This window comes from Drosophila kikkawai, chromosome 2L (assembly GCF_030179895.1).
Source record: "Drosophila kikkawai strain 14028-0561.14 chromosome 2L, DkikHiC1v2, whole genome shotgun sequence".
Taxonomy (NCBI): domain Eukaryota; kingdom Metazoa; phylum Arthropoda; class Insecta; order Diptera; family Drosophilidae; genus Drosophila; species Drosophila kikkawai.
The window spans coordinates 4,556,412-4,577,021 of record NC_091728.1 but is presented as its reverse complement, the minus strand read 5'-3'; the positions used below and the strand labels follow the sequence as shown (position 1 = coordinate 4,577,021).

The window sequence follows — 20,610 nt, the reverse complement described above, 5'->3', positions numbered from 1 at the left end:
TTGTAAACTTCTGCAAATAGAATTTCCTTCCGTGTAAAACCCACTGTAGCTCAAAAGTTGCCTTCTTCCAGACAACACTTTTTGTCACTTGCCCATTGTTTTTGTTTGTCATCGCTATTTTCATAGTTCATTAGTGTGCTGGCCCCTCCGTAAACTCCTTTTTCCCAGTTTGACCAACACTTTTCTGCTCTCGGCGCTCTCTTCTTTGTCGGGATTTTCCGTGGCATTTAACAGCTGCTGTCAGACATTAGAAAAATATTTGCACTTTGTTTTTATTTTATAATTTCCTTGCACTGTCTGGCAGGCTCTTAACTTGACAGCGTTGCAATTTCGCCCCTGTGTGGCCCGGACTTTTTGCGCGGGTCTGGCATTGATTTTCCGGGAAAGCAGCTCCTTTAAGCCCGGGTTGGCTAATGACTTTAGTGTGTATAAAGATAAGCAGCCTCTGTGTCGGGCTCCCAGAATGCAGGATGCAGGATTCTTGAAACTGGATGCTTCCATATGCACCGAGCACAAGGAGCGACGACGACAACAAGGCAGTGAGCGACGATGACGACGACAACTAAAATTTGTTTCGCCCCGGCATTCCCCCACCCCTCCCCACATAAAACAGCTTGGGGTCCCGACTTCAGCTCCTGGCAGTCTCCCGCCTCCTGTCTCCTTTCGGCGGCTGCTTGGGTAAAATAAACGACAGCTAATAATGCGCACAACGAGCAGCCTCGGCGTAAAGGAGCCAGGATCTGGGCGGCAGCGTGGAAGTCGAGAAAGCTACTTGGGTAGTGGAAGTCAGGCCATGAAGGTTGGATAGTTCCTTGTGAGCAAACATGAACATTTTGGGTGTATTCAGCAGAAATATTAAAGCTCTTATTCTCAGAATCTAAAGGTGTATAGAACGTAAATGCAGCGTCTGAATGAAATAACATATTAAATAAGAATTAATATATTAATGCTTTTCTTTCGCCTCAGGACTTTCACTTTTAGTTAGTTTGGGTTTGTGCAAATTTCGCTGATGTCGCAACTATTTATAGAACATTTTAGCTTCGAATAGGGTAAAGTATTTCGTCCTTAAATATCAAGAATCCTCTACGGTTGGAGGCGTGGAAAGGTCTTTAATTGGCACACATGCAACAAAAGACGCCGTGACACACTTGCCGCACTCACACCATTCGGGACGTGGGTTAATGAGAGGCTGGAGCTGGGGCTGGGCACCGGCTTCGAGGACAAAGTTTCTCTCGTATGCATAGACACATTTCTAGGGCCGGGTGGGGGGCCTGGCGGCTGGGAATGGCTCCCCGGTTGATCTTTTGGCTGGTAGGCGGCAAAGGCGCTCCTTATGCAAATGAGCCAGGATGCGGCCGAGACAACGGGCCGGGCGCAAGTGTTAAGGGTCGCGCAGCTCGAGTTTAATTAGACGCAGGACGTGTGATTTATTTGATTGTCGCCTCGGCAATAGTTGACAAATGGTTCTGGGTCACACCCAGTATGCCCAAACCCGGTCCCGAAATAGTTTCCAAAGTTCCAAATCAATAAATATATAGTGGGAATCGAGTCGGTGGGGATTTTGTGAATATTATGAGCTTCAATAAATTGTAGGAGAAAACTTCTCAAACTTCTTACTCCTGCAAACATAATTTAGCTATGGATTTATTTTACACAACTCTCGATAAGCAAATCTAACTTATTTCTTACTCTCATCTTATTTATAAAACTAGTGAGAATTTATTTTAATTTTAATAATATTTGCTATTGTTTTATACTTCATTTAGCAAACTTTATTGGATAAAGTGAACCATCTATCCCAATTAATAAACCCATCATAATTCGAAAACTTCTTTTGGGGTATGAAACCAGATCGTTTCCTGGACATTCAGCTGCAAAACTTTGAAACTTATATTTATGTCGGATGCAGATTTCGGTCAGCCAGGCAACGTGAATAATCATATCTGTCAGTCGAACGGCAAAGGCCACTTTTCTTTGTCTGTCGACCAAGGCGTCTGGCTTTACGCCTGATTCGTTACGCAACTTTGGTCAGGTAATTTCCAGAGGAGTCGGGTGCATCACTCAGTGACGCAGTGGAGCGAACGAAAGTGAGTAACTGTGGCGACGGAATGCGCAATGTGTCCGCGGACTGAAAACCCAACTTTGACCTGCCTTAGAGTACGCATCCCTAGTCCTAAGTCCCGAGTAGCTGCTCCTGGCATCTCCGCAAAAACTTGTCACTTGCATTCAGTCGCTGACAGTTGGCGTGCAGCTTCCCTCAGCTGCCACTGACAGTTGCATTTATTTATTTCCTTCTGGAAAAACCTGGCGCTTGAATGCCGGATGAGCCCGCCTTCATCTCCAGTTGGGGCAAACTGTAAGCCGAACATTCGTTACGCTGGTAATTTCCATTAGCCCGGCTAGAAAATGAAAATTTCAATATGGAAATATTAAAATATGCATTCGCACAACTGCAAACTTTGCATGCAAAATTAATCTGGGGGGAGGTGGGCGTACGGAAAGGCCTGGGCACTCTGCTGTGCTCTGGCAAATATTTAATTATCCATAAATTAGGGCTGCCTTTCATATTACCCCTCTCTAGTTTTCCACATCCAGTTAACAAATTTGTACATTTCCATAGCTGCTGAATGTTGATGTTGTCTGCTAATTGTTTTAAATGCTATGCAGAAGTTTTATTTTGTTATTTTACATTTACATTTACATAGTGTTTTCTATTCATAAACATACCTTTTGTGCTTATTTTATTTCAAAATAAAAATGGTATGATTATGGTATTATGTTTATAGATAGAAAAGTAATTAGAGCAAACTAAAATGAAATTTTTTATATGAAACAAAACTAAAATAAGCTCAATCGAAACTCTATATCAAGTTCATTCTTTCTAGATTTATTGCCTCGGTCCTTCCACTTGGCCCTGCAAATCGTTTCAATTCAGTTCGCTTTCCCACATATCTGAGCCTGGGAGGAGCACATCCTTCAGGTATTTCTCCGGGACCTCCACTTCAGTCTTCGCTCTTGCAGGAGAAAATACAAATTTCTCCGTTTACAATACAAATTATAAATAACGATTTATCATGAGCTGCCGTGGCTGTTGGCTGCTGGCTGCCGGCTGATGCATTTGCCAATTGCCCACCTGAATGCGTCCTGGAGTGCCTTCGCATCTTGGCCAGAAGCAATTGGCCGGGCCGAGGACAAAATCCCGCAGCTGCAGTTGCTCGGCTGGAGGAAATAAATTGCCAATGGCAACGAGAGCTTGGCTTCCAGTCAGCCAGCTCCGCTTTTGTTGGGAGTTTTATGTTTATTTCTTATTTTCTGCAGCCAGACATCGCAGGCACACACAGTATATGCTGGAGTTGATTTGGAAAATGTTTCCGCAGTGCATCTGGGCTTAAAGCGGCCAGAGTTTGCAGCAAAGGAAAAATAACATTTAAATTGCAAGTCGAGTTTCGAAAAGAAAAGTCGAACATAAACTCGGCACATTTGCCGCTAATCGCTTCCCCACAGACGCATTAACAATTTATCTTGCCTTATTTTATGCGAAAACTTTTTCGCCAGCGCCACGCCCATGTAACCGCATCGTTCACCTTCTCCGTTTGCCCCAGAAATCGAATTCCCGAAAAGAAAAACATTTGAATTGAAAATCGTGGCGAGCAGAGAAGGAGCGAGGAAAATATCAACGGCATGCGCATAATTTCAGCGCACACAGGCATCGCTTTCCACGGGGAAATGCGAGTACGTGGCTGCGAGGATAGGGCGAAGGGATTGGATAAGGATTTGGATATTGTGTCTGCCGAGTGTGAGTGTGTGTGCTTAGGTAGGCCTTTGGGGTTTCGATAAGGGAAGCAGCGTATATTTGGCAGCTTAAGGAGGCAAAAGTTCGATCTACTCTGGATGTTTTGTGTGTGCGGAGGGATTGGGATAATGGAAAGGTAAGGAGCACCTTCTTGACATTGCTTATACTGCAATATTTGGATGCTGCTCCAGTGCGGGGAACTTTAAATGAGCTGTAGAAAAATAATATTTATACCCTTGCAGGGTATTATAATTTCAGTCAGAAGTTTGCAACGCAGTGAAGGAGACGTTTCCGACCCTATAAAGTATATATATTCTTGATCAGCATCAGCAGGGGAATCTTTCTAGATATTTCAGGAAGAAATCGATTTTTTGGCCATTTTTGCGAAATTTTATAAGGGGTTGTTACATCATTAAAATGAGCAAAAATGCCCAAAAATTTTGATTTCTTAAAATTTTAAATTTGGTATGCAGTTTTTTTAAATCGAAATTAATGCATTTTTGGCTTAGTTATGATATATACAAACTTTGGCTGGCCAAAGTTAGCTTTCTTTCTTGTTTTAGCCATGTTTAAAAGCTTTCCCTATATGAAGGTATAATCCTTTGGCCATCAGACACATACTTAAATTTAATTAATTTACTTTGACCTAATTCGTTCTATACTTTATAGACTCTTTCTATACTTTTCAAGACTCTATAACTATCTTTCCCATATATGTATCTCCGCTTAAACTCAGATCATGTAACACATGTCAAGTACTGCTAAACTTCAGACAGTTACTTTAGCTTTCAATGGACTGAAAACCCACTTTTCACACAGTAACCCTGCCCCCTTTTAATGGAAAGTTGGAGTTCAATTTTCCGCAGCTGCCAGTTGTCAGCGAGTCGAGTAGAGTCCAGCTTTGTATGGCCCGATCAAATCCAATAAATTCGTAAAATAAAATGTGCCAATAAATTGCTGTCTCCACTATCCGCAAGCTGCAAAACTGAAACTAAAGTTAAATTGAATTAAAATTCAGAGCGCTTAATGTGCCACACACACAGAGAGAGGGAACTTACACACATGTTATCCCCCTTCGAGTCTTCACATGTCGCAGATTTTTCAATAAACTAAACAATTTACGAAAATTGAAGTTTATCTCAATTGTGCAGCTGTTGTTGACAACGCTCTCCGCCGTCCCCTATATGGCACAGTACACTGAACGCTTTGTCGTGCTCCTTCCCGGCCGAGAACTCAATTTGGCAATAAACCGGCATTCAAAGCTCATGGATTCAGGACTCCCCGCCCGAGCCCCAACCGAACCCTATAGATGAGGCACGATGCCTTTGTGAAGTGGGGCACAAATGCGCTTAGTTGCTTTATTGGTCAAGCTGTTGTGCGTGGATAAAACCCTTTTAGTGCACAATTGCTATAAATTCGCTTGGCCCATTATGCTGGGCACTGACGACGTCGACTGGATATGTGCGGAGGGTCTGGCATTGTCATGTGGGCGAGCGATATGCAAGGGATGGCACCCCGGACGCTCCAAGTCGATGTCGATTGACGGAAAAGCTTATTTTAATCTCATTTGACAGCCATGAGCGAAGGAAGCCGAGCAAAGAAAAGCCCGATGAGGGGCGGCGGCGGCGGCGGTGGGTGGAAAACTATTTTCCGGCGAACAGCTGCTGTGTCGAGCCGACCATTTGACAAACGGGGACCTTGTGCCAGGGTCAAAGGGTGCTGCCCAATATAATTTCCCATGATTAAGTCCGAAATTTGCATGGACCGGCCTGACACATTTTGATGACCCAAGCATTCGGAGGCGCTCGGCAGTTTGGTGTTAGTTTATGGCCAAATTGGGTCGCCTGCCTCGTCGTTTTCGCACATGGTCTCTCTATTTTTTTCTTTTTTTTGCATAATTAACATTGGGGTTAGAGAAATGGATGGGGCTTAGGTTGGCTATGACCTCTAATTGGAATCCCTTTGTGCCCTCGCATAATGGTCAGTTGAGCAGCAAAACACTTGAGTGAATGAGTGCTAAAGAAGTGCTTAAGAAGTTGTATACGATTAGTTCAAGCAATTCCGGTCGAGGCTGATGGGATCATTGCGGCAAATTGCTTAGCGAAGCGAGAGCTTCTCCATAAACTAATATTGAGGCGGCTATTAAATATCAAATTATCAACTATAAAATAATAATTTGCTAATAAGTATCTCACTCATACTAAGAGATGAAGCTGAGTTCATTAAATTAAACCGTTCTGACAAATTGAATAGACAAATCCTATGCGGCTGGGAGAGTACATAATTGTCTTTTTAGCATTTGAGCGGGCTTGCCGATTCTTACATTCCAGGCCAACACCTGGTACAAGTTGATTCCCCAATAACAAAAGGGAAACTGTAGAGGAGCCCGATTTCTTCTGCCAGATTGATGATCCAATCGAGAGCAGAGAAGAGATAAAGATACCGTAAACCTTCGATTTTTTCTTTGCCCGACAGCTTAATTACATTCGAACGAAACGAAAATGGCCAAAAAGGCAAATAAACAGGGTCTCTCGGGGGGGAAACGGGGAAAATTCCCGACTTAGATGTGGGCTATATACGTATGCACTGGCATCTTGGCCAGCCCGACTCTCTGGGCTGCAGCCAATCCACTTCAGCACCTCGGGCTTGTGTTGCGGTTTGGCGCTTGTTAATTTTGCACTGAAAATTGCTTTGGTATTTACAGTGCACTTGGCCGAAGGCGCATTCCGGCATGCCTTACAGCCCTCCATTCATTCCCCCCAGAGAGCCCGCTCAGCCTGAGATCCGTCCTTCTGCCATCGACAGCTGTTAAGCATTTTCACGTGCAGTCTGCTGATGCTGCTGCTGCCAATGCCTGATTGTGTTTGCCCTCTCGTCCTGGCAGTCGTCCTGGCCGGCCCCAAGACGAGCATCTCCACGGACTAATCAAGACGGCCACTTTATGCCACAAAGTGTGCTGCACGAAATTGTGTAACCTACTTATCTTTAAACTAATTTGTTTCCTAGGTTGAGGTCCTCCACATCTGTTCTCCTTCTGGCGCTTCGGTTTTATCAACCTCGGTTGTCCGCTTTTCAGCTTTTTTATGGCGGAGCATTTCGTTACCGACCACGACGCGACCATAAAACAATGCAGCATAAAAAGTGACCCCTCCACTTCCCGCTCCACAGCGCGAGGAGGGAAGTACTCAAAGCGAATAAAACAAAAGTAACTATAATAAATGTTTGCAAATAAATTGTGAGCTGCTAAAAACGCACACTCACCCGGGCGAGACTTTGCTTTCCTTCAATTTTTGTTGCCGTGACATTAAAAAGTTGGAGCGCCCTGCTTTATTCGTCTGCAGTGGAGGGACGAAATCTGTTTTATGCTGAGGAATTTGTGAAATTTTGTGACTGATGACTATGGGAAAATGAAATGGTCGGAACTGTCGTACAAGTCCAGTTTCGAAGAGGATGTTGGGGAACGTACGGGGGATTCCCAAGACATAAATATCCATCAAGCCAGAGGAATCTGTATCTGTGGTATGTGTTCAAGTATTTTAAGCAGCCACAGGTGCCGTTTTCGATATCTTGGGTCAACTGCATATATATGTAATTATATACTTTGCTAAAATGTATCTGCTGTGTGTTGTGACAACACAAAATTTCAAAAAATATTAGCCAATATAACGTAATCTTAGTTACTACATCCCGGTTTCCAAATCATTGTGGACCTTCGAGCTGCAGTAGCAATTGTACTCCCCGGCGTCGTTCAGGAGATCGTCGATGAACTGCTGGATCAATGCGGAGCTGGGCTGATAAGTCGACTGGTTGGGGTGACCCCGGATCGTCCGCTTTATGAACTCCTTACAGAAACGGCGCCTAATGACTTCGCGATTCGCCTCCATGTTAGATCGGAGACCTGCAAATAATTTGTATTTGCGGGGATCTGTTCAAAACAGTGCACGGAACACTTACGCGCCGAGAGATTCAAGTGAATCTTCTTCACATGGCTGTCCCGATTGCACTTGTCGTACAGCAGGAAGAGCCGCTGCTGTTGTGTGCCAATCCTCTTATATGCACAGAAGTCTGGTTGATTTGCCAACTGCGAGGCGGGTGCCGGGAAGGGAGCCGGTGTGAAGAACATGGATTTCTGAAAGTCATGGCGCTGTCTCGCAACCATGGCTCGCCTCTGGGCGATGGCCGCCCGCATGCGTCCGTTGTGGAAACGATAGCCGAAGGTAAGGGACAGGCCCTCGATCTTTTTTAGGAAGCTGCAAGCGAGATATTATTTATTCCCTGCAAAGTATTATTATGTAAAGGGTACGTACTCAGATCCCCGCAGGCAATAGATTCCTGGCAGCAAACGATCTTTCCGCATTTTGTGGAGACTCGTGGCCAGCTCGCTGAGCATTTCCTCAGCGTACTGCATTCGAAGTGATTGCATGCCCTGGAAGTCCTGGTAATTCATCCGGGCATGCCAGCCCCGGAAGATAGATTGTATCTTGATGGCCATGTCGTCAAAGTACTCCATAATACGCTCCTGCAGCTCGGCCTCGATCACGGTGAACTTCATGTTTCGTACCCAGAAGCCGCGCCACCATCTGGAAATAGTGGTTGCGGCCAGGTTCCGCTTGCGTAAATCGAGTCGGCAAAGCCAGCCACGCACGTTGCTCTGTATGATCCTAGCGGCCAAGAACTGCTTGTAGTCGAGCAGGACATACTCCAAGTGGCTTCTCTGCTGGGAGCTGCAGTCGGAGGGCAGATTGTCCGAGTCTTGGGGGGTGGACGTCACATTGTCGCTGAGATTCCATTCCACCAATGTGTTGGTGTCTTCGGAGTTAATAATGGACATGGTGTGTAGCCGTGTGCTGTAATTGATATTCATTCAATGTTTTAAGACTTGGTGGAGTGTTTGACAGGACTGCAAAATATTACTGAGGGATATTAGAAAAAAAAATTCTAAGAGGAGCCAAAGTGTATACAACTGGAATATATACTTCTAACAAGGATTTGACCCGGAATCGATGCCTATCATCTATCAAGCAGCGCTGCACTGCCTCTGCTTGTGAATACTCCTCACTCAGCCGAAAATATTGGGCTTACTTGATTCTGGTATTTGCACACAGTATATCTTCTGTTCTCGGTGGGGCGGGCATTAGAGCTCCCTTCGTCCCACCACTTGGCACACATATCGAAGACTTGACGGGGCCGAAACCCACTCCGTAAGCTGATCCAGGTCGCTCTTCGCAACTCCTCCGCTCCAATCAGAGCCGCAGTCAAGCTGTCAGTGGGTCGGCGATGGATCCGCGGGCCGAGCTCCCTGCGAGCGCATTTCCAGCTTAAAGGATTTACATTGAATACCGAATACTGATACTTCATATCAGTTTAGTTTGGCTGGCTCCTCTGGCTGGAAGAAAATCTTCGATTTCCATAAGTGAATTTTCGCCATGCACACAGGCATGTCAAGTAGGCGGCGCCTTACCCACATGTGCGCCACTGTCCCCGTCCCCGTCCCCGCCAGTGGCAGAGGCAGTCGCTGCGAAATGGTGTCATGTACGAAATGTGAAAATCGTGTTGTACAATTTCATGGCTTGGCTTTTGCCAATTTCCCATGTAAAACCGTGCGGCTTTCGCTTGGCGCCAAAGTCGCCGCCCTTCTGCGGCGTAGCTGTGCGTATTTGGTTTGCTAATGGGCAACATTTGGATTTTCAAATCAGTTGGAAAATGCACTGAGCCCGTGTTTTGTTTTCCCGCGCTGCCAGGCCCCGAATCCCCGATGCAGCTTAAAGCGTCCGTCAATGATTTAGACCCGTGGGATTTCCCGAGTTGAAGGCACTAAATCCTGGCGGGGATATTGGATTCATGATGATTGGGGTTGTCAAGACAGGGAAGTGTCACACGGAACCGGATAAGCGACCGCCGAGAGGCAATAAGATTTTCGAAAATTAAAGCAATGTTTGTGATTTACAGAATATGTTGGGATAATAAAATAAACAATCTTATCCATAACATGGTCTCTCTTAAGTAAGACCCTGAGTTGCGATCACCTTACTTTAAACACTTTGTTTTTGTTCTTTAGTTAAAATAACATAGTAAACTTTCCCAAATTCGAGTTAATAATTCAATAATCTTCTTATAAGTAGTAAAACCCTGCCAAATTAAACAAATAAAAAACTAATATTTTCTGATGTATGGTTTATATTTCGAAACAAAAAAAAAATACCTTTGCTCGCAACTAAGTTTAATCCTATTTCCCTCTCCACTCATCCATTTTTCAGGCTAAATCGGAAACGGACTCTAGTTCAATCATCTGCCAGCAACATTGTTCGGTCCCCAGTGGAAGCAGAGTGAAATCATATAAAATACATACGGGCAAAGTGGAAAAATTGTGTAAAAAGAGGAAATGAATATGCAAAAGAGGCGGAGGGGATATGAAAAATGCAAATAACCAAATCGAGTTCAATGAGAAATGCAGCCAACCCGAGCGTATTTACACAATTCCCAGTCCCATTCACATTCCCGGTGCGCGAAGGTGGCGTCGAGGAGCGAATACCAATGCGACTCACTGTGCAGATTGCTAATTGTGGCTGACTGGTAAACCGAAGAAAGCGCCGGCCGGGGAAAATGAAAAATGCATTAAATGCGACCGCGAAATAGAGAAAAAAGTAAAACCAATCAAGCGACGAAAAAAAGGAAATTGCACATGCTGGGCGCACAAAACAAAGGATGACAAAACGAGTTAGCGAATGTAAAAATTGATTTCTGCGGTCTGGGCAGCGGATATTGCTCATACATATATGACTTTAAATCGTTCGTGGTACACAGTGCGATATAAAACATTAAGTGATTTATCAATAAACAATCACATTTGGGGGGCAGAAGGTCAACAAACAACATGCTAAAGCCAGCGCTTAAACTGCGAAGATTCTTCCTCATCGCGGCTATTTATCTAGCCAGCCTGCCAGGTGAGTTGGTTTAGGATAAAAGACCATTATTGTCACCTGTCTGAGGATTTTACATCCTGACGACCCCTTCTCTATCGCAACTATTACAATTTGCCTGAAATATTAACCAAGAATTATGGACCTGGGCTCTGTTGTTTTCCAAACTGAACAAATCACTCGCCCTCAGGTTGACTGCACTACCCGCATCATTTGCGGTTCAATTATGCTGCGGTTTCCATTTGTGAAAACGTTTTCAGCTCCGGACGAGTCCTTGTTTTTCTCCCATTTGTCTGTCACTCGGGAAATGCCTCGACAAATCGCATTAAACCGCAACGAGTAGCACAAGGCAAACCGAAACAGTAGTAGCTCAAAAATAGTGTGTTTCAGGCTAAAAATTTAAAAATATTATTGAAAGTAAGTAAGTATAATAATGTGTATTATAATATGGAACTAAACCAAGGCCATGTTCTACTCCTTTTCAAACAATTTGATTAGCTTATGCACTACTGGAGTTTACATAGACAATGCGTACTATGAAATAACATTCGGCTTGGCAGGACTTTCAGTATATTTGAAACCAGATTCAATGGAAGCATTGTTTTCATATCCCTTTGTTCCATATAGAATTGCACTGACACTGGCCTTAGCTTGTTCCACCTGCTGATTGTCAATCCTATTATGTCCCTGGAGCTTTTGACTGGCTCTTATGTCCGGTCAATCTTCCTTGACAAGTTGGCTTTCGTTGTTCGCAGTCGGATGCCTTATTTAATTCCCGATCCTTTGGCCATCACTTTCGTAATATTGCAAAAGCCGCCTGGCTCCGCCTCTCAGGCAAATGTCGGGTCCACTTTTCTTTGCGAAAATGCTTTTTATTAATATTTTAGCACATTTTCTTTTATTTTTTCCTCTTGGTGCGATGACTGTTTGTTTGTCACTTCGCCGCTCTCCCTCCAAATGCAATATGACTCGGATTTCATTTCAGTTTTCCGACTTTTCCCATATACCCGCTGCCGCCATCTCCGTCTCCGGGCACACTCCGGGCAAAATAGCTGCTGCTGCAATGAGTTGTCGCTTTGTCTGCATTTCCGGCAGCTTTAATTTTATTTCATATTCCCCTGCCCCTCCCTACCCGCCCACCACTTTGAGCGCTCATTCATTGTGAGATTTGGGCCATAATAAAGTTGTAAAAGAGGCGCTCATAAATCCCCATCGTTTTATATTAAAATCTGAAAAAATTCGAGCAGCGCTCTAGGCTGAACTTGAAACTCTCCTAAATGCACGACCGGGAAATTCATCACAGTGACTTCCGGTTCCGGTCTAGGCCAGATCTGCACATCAGCTCGATTTTAATTCGGACCAGCATGCCCCTGACTTGTGACTCCCAGCTGGCATGTGGCCAAGTGACTGTCCTCTGCTTCACCAGTCTGGGCCAAGTTAGTCATATTTCGGATATTCCTGGGCACAACCCACTGAAACAAAGGGAAGCAGCAAAAGGACCTGCTAAAAAATTCTCATCACGTCTCGCGGATCCTTCACTAGACACGCATTTCAATGGCCAACATTGGGGCCCGGCTTTCGATGGGAAAATGTGGCTGGGAGGAAGCCCAGAAATAGCACTGCGCTGTGGCTCCAAAAATGGTTCCACATTCCATGTCAGAATTTTGATTTTATTATTTTCTTAATAGAAAAACTGACAATCACAATGGGTGAGCTCATCATTGATTTGGTATCAGTTGAAATGGTGTCCCAAAATTGCATTGATAACTCTAAGTAAGGATTCAGTTAAAGAATACAATTAAATTAATTAAAATTCGAGGTAATTTATTATTATTATTATTATTATTATTATTATATTTCTTTTTATTTTCTCAATGCAGTTCCTTTTGTTTATCGCCTGCTGCTGCCTATTACTGCCGATACTTTTAGACTTTGCGTTTGAAAGCCGCCAACAAACCGTTGAACGATTTTCAGTACTAAACTCTTGACACCCGACCAAACACGAACACCAAAACACACACACACCCTCCGATACACACACCCACATGTCCCATGCCCACACACTGGCAGCACACTTGTTGTTGTGACACGCACGCGATGCATGTGGCGGCTGCCGGAAATGCCGGGCTCAACGTCCAGGAGCAGGAAAAAGAAGAGAACGCCAGGAATCAACTGTTGGCATGTTGATGTTGACGTCCTTAACCGCCCACCCGGCCCCGCTTAGCTGACATTTTTGCCAGCGTAATCACGATTAAACTGTCAACGGCATACTAATTAGATTTTTATTTTTATTGCGCCATGACAACGCCGCGTGACGTTGTCGCGTCCTTCCGCGTCCTGCGAACACAACCTCCCCCAGAGGGTCCTGCTTAGCTACTCTTTTTTTGTTTTTTGTTTTGCTTTTTCTCCCGCTGTTGTTGTCCTTTCCAGAGGAGCGCGTGCCTCGCATGACCAAGTGGCATTGCAGACAATCGGTGAGAGAGTGTCCTGGACACGGAAAGAAAATTTGATTCGAACAGGATCTGGATGAAAAATAACTGTCAAATCTAGATATTTGAGATATCAAAGAACAAGCAAGGATGAGTTCTGGTTCTTGGTTGGTTATCGAAAGTTAGAAAATTTATTAAGGATATATTTACATGTTTTCTTTGAACTAAAATGTAGTGCATTAGTTCCAAGTACTCAAATTATATCTAGAAACTTTTTTTTTGTCAGTGTTGGAACGACGAATTTCAGAGAGACGGAGATCCCCGGGCGACAGGACCAGATACGGGACCCTTGGCCGGGCACTTTGTGGCGCCTGCTACTTTGTGATTTATGTCTTATCATATTTATGAAAATTATTGTTATTGATGGCATTCAATATTAAGTGAACGAGGAAAGAACGAGCCACGAACCAATTCAAATTGATTGATTGAAAGATTGAGCGTAGCATTTACGTAATTGATTTAAAATGTGTGGCTGCCAGTGGGCATATTAAATAGTTCAAATATCAGAAGATTTGGAAACAAAAATTCAAATATTTACATATAAAATCCTATGCAATTTTTAGATGCTGTGTTTTAAAGACTAAATATTGCCTTTTTTCAGCTGTTGTTATAGCAACTTTACAGTCTCTTCAAATACTTTATCATTTGTTTAATTTAATACCAAAAGTCTCGGAAAATCTAATTTCTGCAGGCATAGGACGAATGTATTCTTTTTCTGAGAGCAGGAGTGTGGCACATCACACGGTCCAAGTAGTCCTTCCTTGTGTGTCCTGGTATAGAAACTGGCTTGTAAAGTTTTGTGTTCTCACTTAAATTTCCAGACGCCTTTCTGTAGAGTTTTCTGGGTTTCCCTTCAGTATTTTTGTAAGGGCAGCGCCCTTCTTTCGTGTAGGCAGCTCTTTGTTTGCCCTGTTTGTTAGGGTCTATTACTTCCAAGCTGTTGAATGCGTCATCAAGGAATCCCGCAAGCCGAGTTCCAACTTTAAGCCATACACCTACGAGCACTTCCCCCCGTCCGCAGGGTTTCCCGACGCCTCTCTTTTGTTTCTATATATATTTTTTTTTCAGATTTATTTTCATAAAGTTTCCGTACAGGAAGTGAAATGTTTTATTCTCGTTGTTGGGTAGTTCACTGGTCCAAGTGCTAATGCGGCCAGACAATGGGGGCGTGGTGAGGCTGGGCGAAACAAAACCCAATAAAAAATGGAAAAATGTTTATTGCAAGGGGAGGTGGATTTAATGAAAGGACGCAAATTACAGAGAATACAATGCAAGTGCAGGCATCAGGGCTATGGCGTTGTGTTTGTTGTGCAGAACTGCCAATTACGAATGCGCAAATATTTTTGCCTACAATTAAAAATAATTATTGTGTCCGGTAATCGCGAGTAAACAAGGCTCTCGTCCTGCGAATTGTAAGGCACCGAAGTGCATGGTATTTTTAATAGATTAAGGAAAGGTTAACGGATTATTGACCATCATGAAGGTTGAACTTTTAGCGGTTTTAAATTTTCCTGTTTTTAATTAATGCATTTTTTATGTTTGACCAATGTAAAAGTTTCCTCAACCTTAAATTATTTAAAATATTTACAAAATTGCTTATTTATATATCTGAAATATTATTATCTTTGAATGGATTTATGGCTAGTACACATCCGCAAACATAAGTCAGAGCCAAAAACAACATTATGTATCAATCTCAATCTCCATCTCACATCAAAGCCATAAAAATCAGCTCAAAGCCGCAGTTTGAATTATAAAAAAGTTTTCGCTCAAATCTGAAATAGTTGCACACATCGAGGGCAATCCTCTGAGAAAGAAACAAAATAAAGCAATACAAATTAAATATTAATATGAGTGGGACACTGCCATGCAGAGGATAAATTTATTTATGCTGATTCCTGATGAATATGCGGGAACTTTCTGCACAGACACAAGTAAAGGCTCCCGTTGGCAGCATCATCATCATCGTCATCGTTGTTGCCATCGTCATTAGCGTGACGTCATGTGGCGTGGCCAACATGACGCATGAAAATTAATATATATATACCAGTATTTATGTGTTGTACACTTCGCTTTGCCTGAGCTGTCGAACAAAGCCATAGAACGTGCTCCGTGGATCTCCCATTGCATATTCATAGCTGTGGAAATATTTTGAATAATGCTAATCTCATTTGGTGCCGTGTGCAAGTGTTTTCACCAGCTTTAAGGCTGCCTCGAACCCATTGCTTGCATTTAAAGTGGAATGGTATACATTACAGCTTGAGCCTTTAATTTAATTTAAACATTTTAATGACAAAAATACTATAAAAAGCACGCTAAGCCTGCTAAACTTTTCAAGGCACAATAGACGGAATCGCCTCGTAAATATTTTGTAACTTTTTCAATAACTCAACTCCGTGTTAGAGAGGCCGGCTTTGGCCGGCATTACATTCACTTAAAAAATCGACGGTACATTCAACTTGGCCAACTTTCACAAAAGAAACCAAGGGACTTTAATAAAAAATTGCCAAGTCCCGCAATCGTCCTTCTTGAATTTTCCTTTCTCCATATTTTTTTATGAGTTCACACAATGAACGCACTTGGCGCACATTAAATAAGCCCGCAAGAAGCATTTATCAAATTTCTCCCTTTTATAAATGCTTTTTTCTTGTTGGCACCATGACTATGTAGTGTTTGCTTTCGTTTCGCTGGCTCGGTGTGTTTTTGAAACATTTATAAAACGGCAGGTGGGCGGGTAGCCAGCGGGCAACAGGCGCGGCAGCTTGGAAGGGAGCTGGGGAGCTCGGCAAGTCCTGAAACTAGCAGGTGGGCAGCATAATGGGAGCCTAATGACAGCGATGAAGATGCCAAAATGATAAACAGCGGCAAAAACAATGGCAATGCGTTGCGAAGTAGGCTAAATAGAATGGTAAACAAACACAAAATAGAAAATGTGTTTGGTCATTAGGACTTTAAAGTGGAGCTGCCAGCTAATTCTAGGTTTGTAGATGTATTTACTATATAGATTTTAAAATACAACAGCACAGCTAACTTAATTTAAAGGGATCTCTCTATACAAACCTAACCTTCTTGAGTTTATAGATAGTCGCAAAATAATTACTAATCATTATAACTTAGTTGACATGTTATCGAGATGCCAGATGATTCATCACTCGGCCAGCTTTCATTTGTATGCGGCTCCTTCATTCCTGGGCGCACTTTAAATGTCAATTAGTTGTCAAATGTTTTTGTGTCCGGTGGTTCGGAGGGAAACCCAGCACAGGCGGAGAAAAAGTTTCTGCTCTCGGCTCCAGGCAAGCGTACAATGTCGAAATAATAATAATTTATAACTATCAATGTCACGAGTTCATGACATGCTCATCAATCAATGCATTAGACAGCTCAACAACGTCGTCCTGGCCTGGGACTACAGCGACTCGCATCGAAATCGGGTCCGAAGGACGTTGGCTGTCCGAGACTTTTCCGCCCCCGGAAAAGTTTTCCCGGCCCCAATCATAATTCTATGTTGCATACTCCACGTTTTTCGCGCTAAAATTGACAGCAATTGCGTGGCCGGGCTATGTGTGCGTGTTGACGCCTTCGAGTGTTTGCCAAACTTGTCGAAATGTTGCTGAAAACTTATTTCGATTTAACATGGCGAACTTGACTCGCTACACGAATTCCCGGGGTGTCCTTTCGAGTGACAGGATAGAGAGATGCTGATTCTGTCAACCGATTGATTGAGATTCATATAGAAGTGGGTAGAATACCAGATACTTGGGTTACTTGGAAGGTATGGGATTTAAATTGAATTATTTTCTAAAATAATTGTTGATTCTTAACAATTATTTAAAGTGGTGAATATTATTATTTAATATTGAAATCGCTTGCTTTTCAACTCATTATCCCTATGGCCATTCAACTCTGGTTGCACATCGACCAGGTCAGGTATTGTGGCCGTAAATTTTTTCACTTTGCCGTAACTTTCCCATTTCACATTGCGTTGCTCGTTTTCTTTGGGATTTTTCCAGTTTGCTCTCCTGGTTTTGTATTTTGCTTTCATTGTTATTATGTTTTCCATTCGTCTCGCCGACTTCCCTTTACTTTTTGCTGCAGTTCGCCCCCTTTTTCCATAGCTTATTCAAATTGACTCAATTTTTGTTAAATTTCCGTTCGCCTTGCCTTGGCCTCCATCTCCGGCTCTGCTCTCCTGCCGTTTGCGGCCAGACTGCTCTGGGAGCTTCTTCGGACTGGCCTTAATCCTGACCAGCAGCAGCAGCAGCAGCAGCACCGGAATGTGCCGGCCCAGAAAGCCAATTTAAAAATGCCAACAATGATTTATGCTCGCCGCCTTCGTCCTGCTCGTAATGTTTTTTTCATTTTTCCTCGACTCGTCGACACGTGGTGGGCAATAATTTAAATGGCCGCTTCTTTCGGCTTTAATTTATGCAATTAACCCATATGCTTAACCCCAGCAAGCCGGGGGCCCAGTGCGATGTAACTAATAAAACGAAATGACTTAATATCCCGGCCACATCCCTTAACGCCTTCGTTCGTGCCAAAGGTGGCATTATCCGCAGCAATTGAGAGTGTAACAACGCCATGCGGGTCCTTGCCAAAGCTAGTGGTAACGTCTCCATTTATATTTTAACCGCCTTGCGTTCGACGCCCAAAGTCATTGACTTCCGCTTGTGGGCCAAGTAATGAGCGTGTGCGAGTATGGTGCTGCCCGTGTTAACAACATTTGCTGCAAAAGGCACAATTAAAGGACACCAGCCAGGGGCACGACAGCGACAAACAGCAGCAGCATAAATGACAAAAGGGAATGTGAAAACGGGGAAGGAGCCAAGAAAATGAAGGGAATAGCCGGAAAAAAGCATGTGTAAGGGAACTCCAAGATACCCTTTCCTTTAAGGCAATGGTTACCACTTCAGTTTGTCTATAAAGTTTAACCTGCATCTCCACAAGTCCAACTGAGCTTCATCGGCGACTGACTCTGCGCCGAGCCATAGAGTGCCTTGGCGACAACAATGATGACTCGACTCGTGGTGCTAGCCGGTCGGTAGTTGCTAGTTGCCGTTGTGTGGCAGTTGCAAAAGGCCATTATAAGCATATGTGCCGGCTAGGAAGCCTAGGAGCTGGCGGAGTGCTTCCGCATATCGGCCACGGATGGCTGAGGGGCAGGCCATTACCGACAGTGGGCTCCCCCGGCCGGGAAAATGTGTGTTATACCACGAGTAATGGGCTTGGTGCTCGTCCTCATGGCCACTATCTACGTTCCTGATCCCATTGAGTACCGACTGACAAGTGGGGAGGTCCTTGTAAACGGTCCCATTTTCCCATATTGGAGGCTGGGGCTGCATATGCAGGCGCAAGTTCATCTCCCTTTAATTGCATTCCCCAGCATTTGTTTGTATTTTGATAACAATTTCACCGCAGACACAGGGCAAACATTGACGGCTGGCCGAAAATTCAAGAGCTACTGTTTGTTTTTCTTCAGGTGCCAACGAATGATTAAAAATCGTTTGCCTAAAATATTTTATCATGCTGTGTGCAGGGTCCATGGAATGTTTTGACAGCCTCTCCGCTCTTTTGCAAACGGTTGGCGCCGGCAATATAAATATATATCCTGATGTGGACAATGTAAATTTTGCTGGTCAAAATGTTTCTCAATTTCGGAATGATTTTACTGCGTTTCTAGTTGAAAATTGAATTGGATGAGAAATTGCTAGTTAAGCTGAAAATGTAAATTGTAGAAAATAAGAAAGCTATATTCATCTATGATTACCCCAACTAAACACCCGCAGAATCATTCAAATGTAAGCTACTCCAAGTTCGAAAAGCTGTGACAAAATGCTCAGCCCAAAAGGCTTCTCACACCCACATTTTCCCCTATAATTAATTACACATAATTAATAAATTTAAACAATCTTATGCGGCGCTTTACAAATAAATCACTCGGCTCAAAGTGCCGCCTCAGAAATTTAATTACACTTTCAGCAGCTAATCACACAATTTGCACCACTCGAAAGGCTTTAAGGAGCCGGTGGCATCGTAAAGGCGGCGAGCAGCACTCGTAAAAGATGCCATAAATCTGCCCTGGAGACGTCACTGGCTCCGGCCCGACTTCGCCTTTGACGGGAGAAGGATCTGGATGCCCCGTCAACTCCCACATCCTGCCGTGGCATCCAATTATAACTCACGCCAGACGTGATAAATCAATAAAAGTGTCCTTGGCAGGAGACTCCACTCCCGTTGAGGTGTTTACTCGCCTGATGGCTTCCCTTGTCGATGTAAATATGCCAAAAAGGGGAAGCATAATGTGACTTAAAGTCTGGCTCAAGATTAATCTCCGGCTTATGGCAAGCTGTTGTGGGTGCTCTGCAGCCAAGTAGTTGGGCTCAAAATAAGTTGTGAGCGCTTGTTAATGGGACAAGAGAATTATCAAGCACTTTTAATTGTCTTTAGGTATTCTTCTTAACAAAATAAAACGTTCTACGCTCTACTTACTCCCATTAAGATTTCTTTAATTATTAATACAAATATTAATTAAATCAAACATTCAATTGAATATCTCGTTATAATATTTAAAAATCATTCCTTGTGTACTTTTCGCTTTACTAACATTTTCGGCTTCTCTCTTAATTCTCGTTTTAGGTAATTGATTGCAAAATTAAATTAATTTCCACTCCTGTGTGCCGGGACTCGCTTGAGTAAGTACGGGCCATATATCACACATTTGAGTAGACGACGGGCAGCGGCGGAGAGGCAAACAACTACTAAATAATTGTTAATGTATTACGAATAATTTATGGCACTATTTCATAAAAAGCAATAATTTTTCAATATCAAACCGAGCGGCAATCCCCGCCCATTGCAGAGCTCCCAAAGTGTTGCACAGTTGCAGCTGAAGGATACGCTCTCCCAGGAGGACGCTGCTGCTTTCGTAATAAGCTTGATAAATAATAAAATAGCATCGGGAGGGCAGGGCCCAGGACGGGCTTTCGGGTGGGGCGGGCCCTGGGAACGACGGGACAAAGTGAAATTTATCATTTTTCATGGCTGCAAGCTGCAGTTTCTTGAAACGTTTCACTCAGCATCGGAGGGGCTCGGCCACTCCACCAGGATACACATTTTGGGAGCTGTACTCGGAGCCGGACTCGGACCCGGGACTCCTTAGATGTCAGCATGCCGGCGTTGTTTTTTCGGCTTGGGGCCACTGGCAAATGTTTGCAAGCAAAGATTAATTGATTCCGCTTGGCTGCATCCAGAGTGTCCCTTCTGGTTTCCCTCGCCGACCAAAATGCTGGGAAAAATGAGTAGCATTGCAGGACCTGGCTATGTCTTTTGCTCCATCTATGTTTTCGAGACTTACTTCCATTTACTAACTAAAGTTTGGTTAGGAACTTTATATGATTTATGGTAGGTT

The 20,610-nt window shown here is 43.6% G+C and overlaps 2 protein-coding genes and 1 long non-coding RNA gene across 5 annotated transcripts in view; 1 reads left to right on the top strand and 2 right to left on the bottom strand.

Moving 5' to 3' along the window:
* The window catches only part of beat-Ib (beaten path Ib), a 54,012-nt gene that overhangs the window by 10,968 nt on the left and 22,434 nt on the right, over positions 1-20,610 (top strand). The window contains exons 1-2 of one of the 3 annotated variants that reach the window (XM_070283188.1): positions 9,846-9,961; positions 10,051-10,737. In XM_070283188.1, the coding sequence (XP_070139289.1) occupies positions 10,668-10,737 (70 nt within the window). In that variant the 5' untranslated portion in view covers positions 9,846-9,961; positions 10,051-10,667. Of the gene's footprint in view, positions 1-9,845; positions 10,738-20,610 lie in introns of those variants that run through there. The other 2 variants (XM_017168568.3, XM_041775811.2) reach the window with 2 other exon arrangements.
* LOC108075929 (uncharacterized) lies at positions 7,377-8,709 on the bottom strand. Its single transcript, XM_017168567.3, has 3 exons — positions 8,101-8,709; positions 7,748-8,043; positions 7,377-7,691 (listed from the first exon to the last, which is right to left on the bottom strand). The coding sequence occupies exons 1-3, from the start codon at positions 8,655-8,657 to the stop codon at positions 7,474-7,476; spliced, it is 1,071 nt and encodes a 356-aa protein (XP_017024056.1). The 5' UTR covers positions 8,658-8,709; the 3' UTR covers positions 7,377-7,473.
* Positions 15,054-15,552, bottom strand: LOC121502392 (uncharacterized). The gene is made up of 2 exons (XR_005990968.2): positions 15,400-15,552; positions 15,054-15,340 (listed from the first exon to the last, which is right to left on the bottom strand). It is a non-coding gene; the product is annotated as an uncharacterized lncRNA (long non-coding RNA).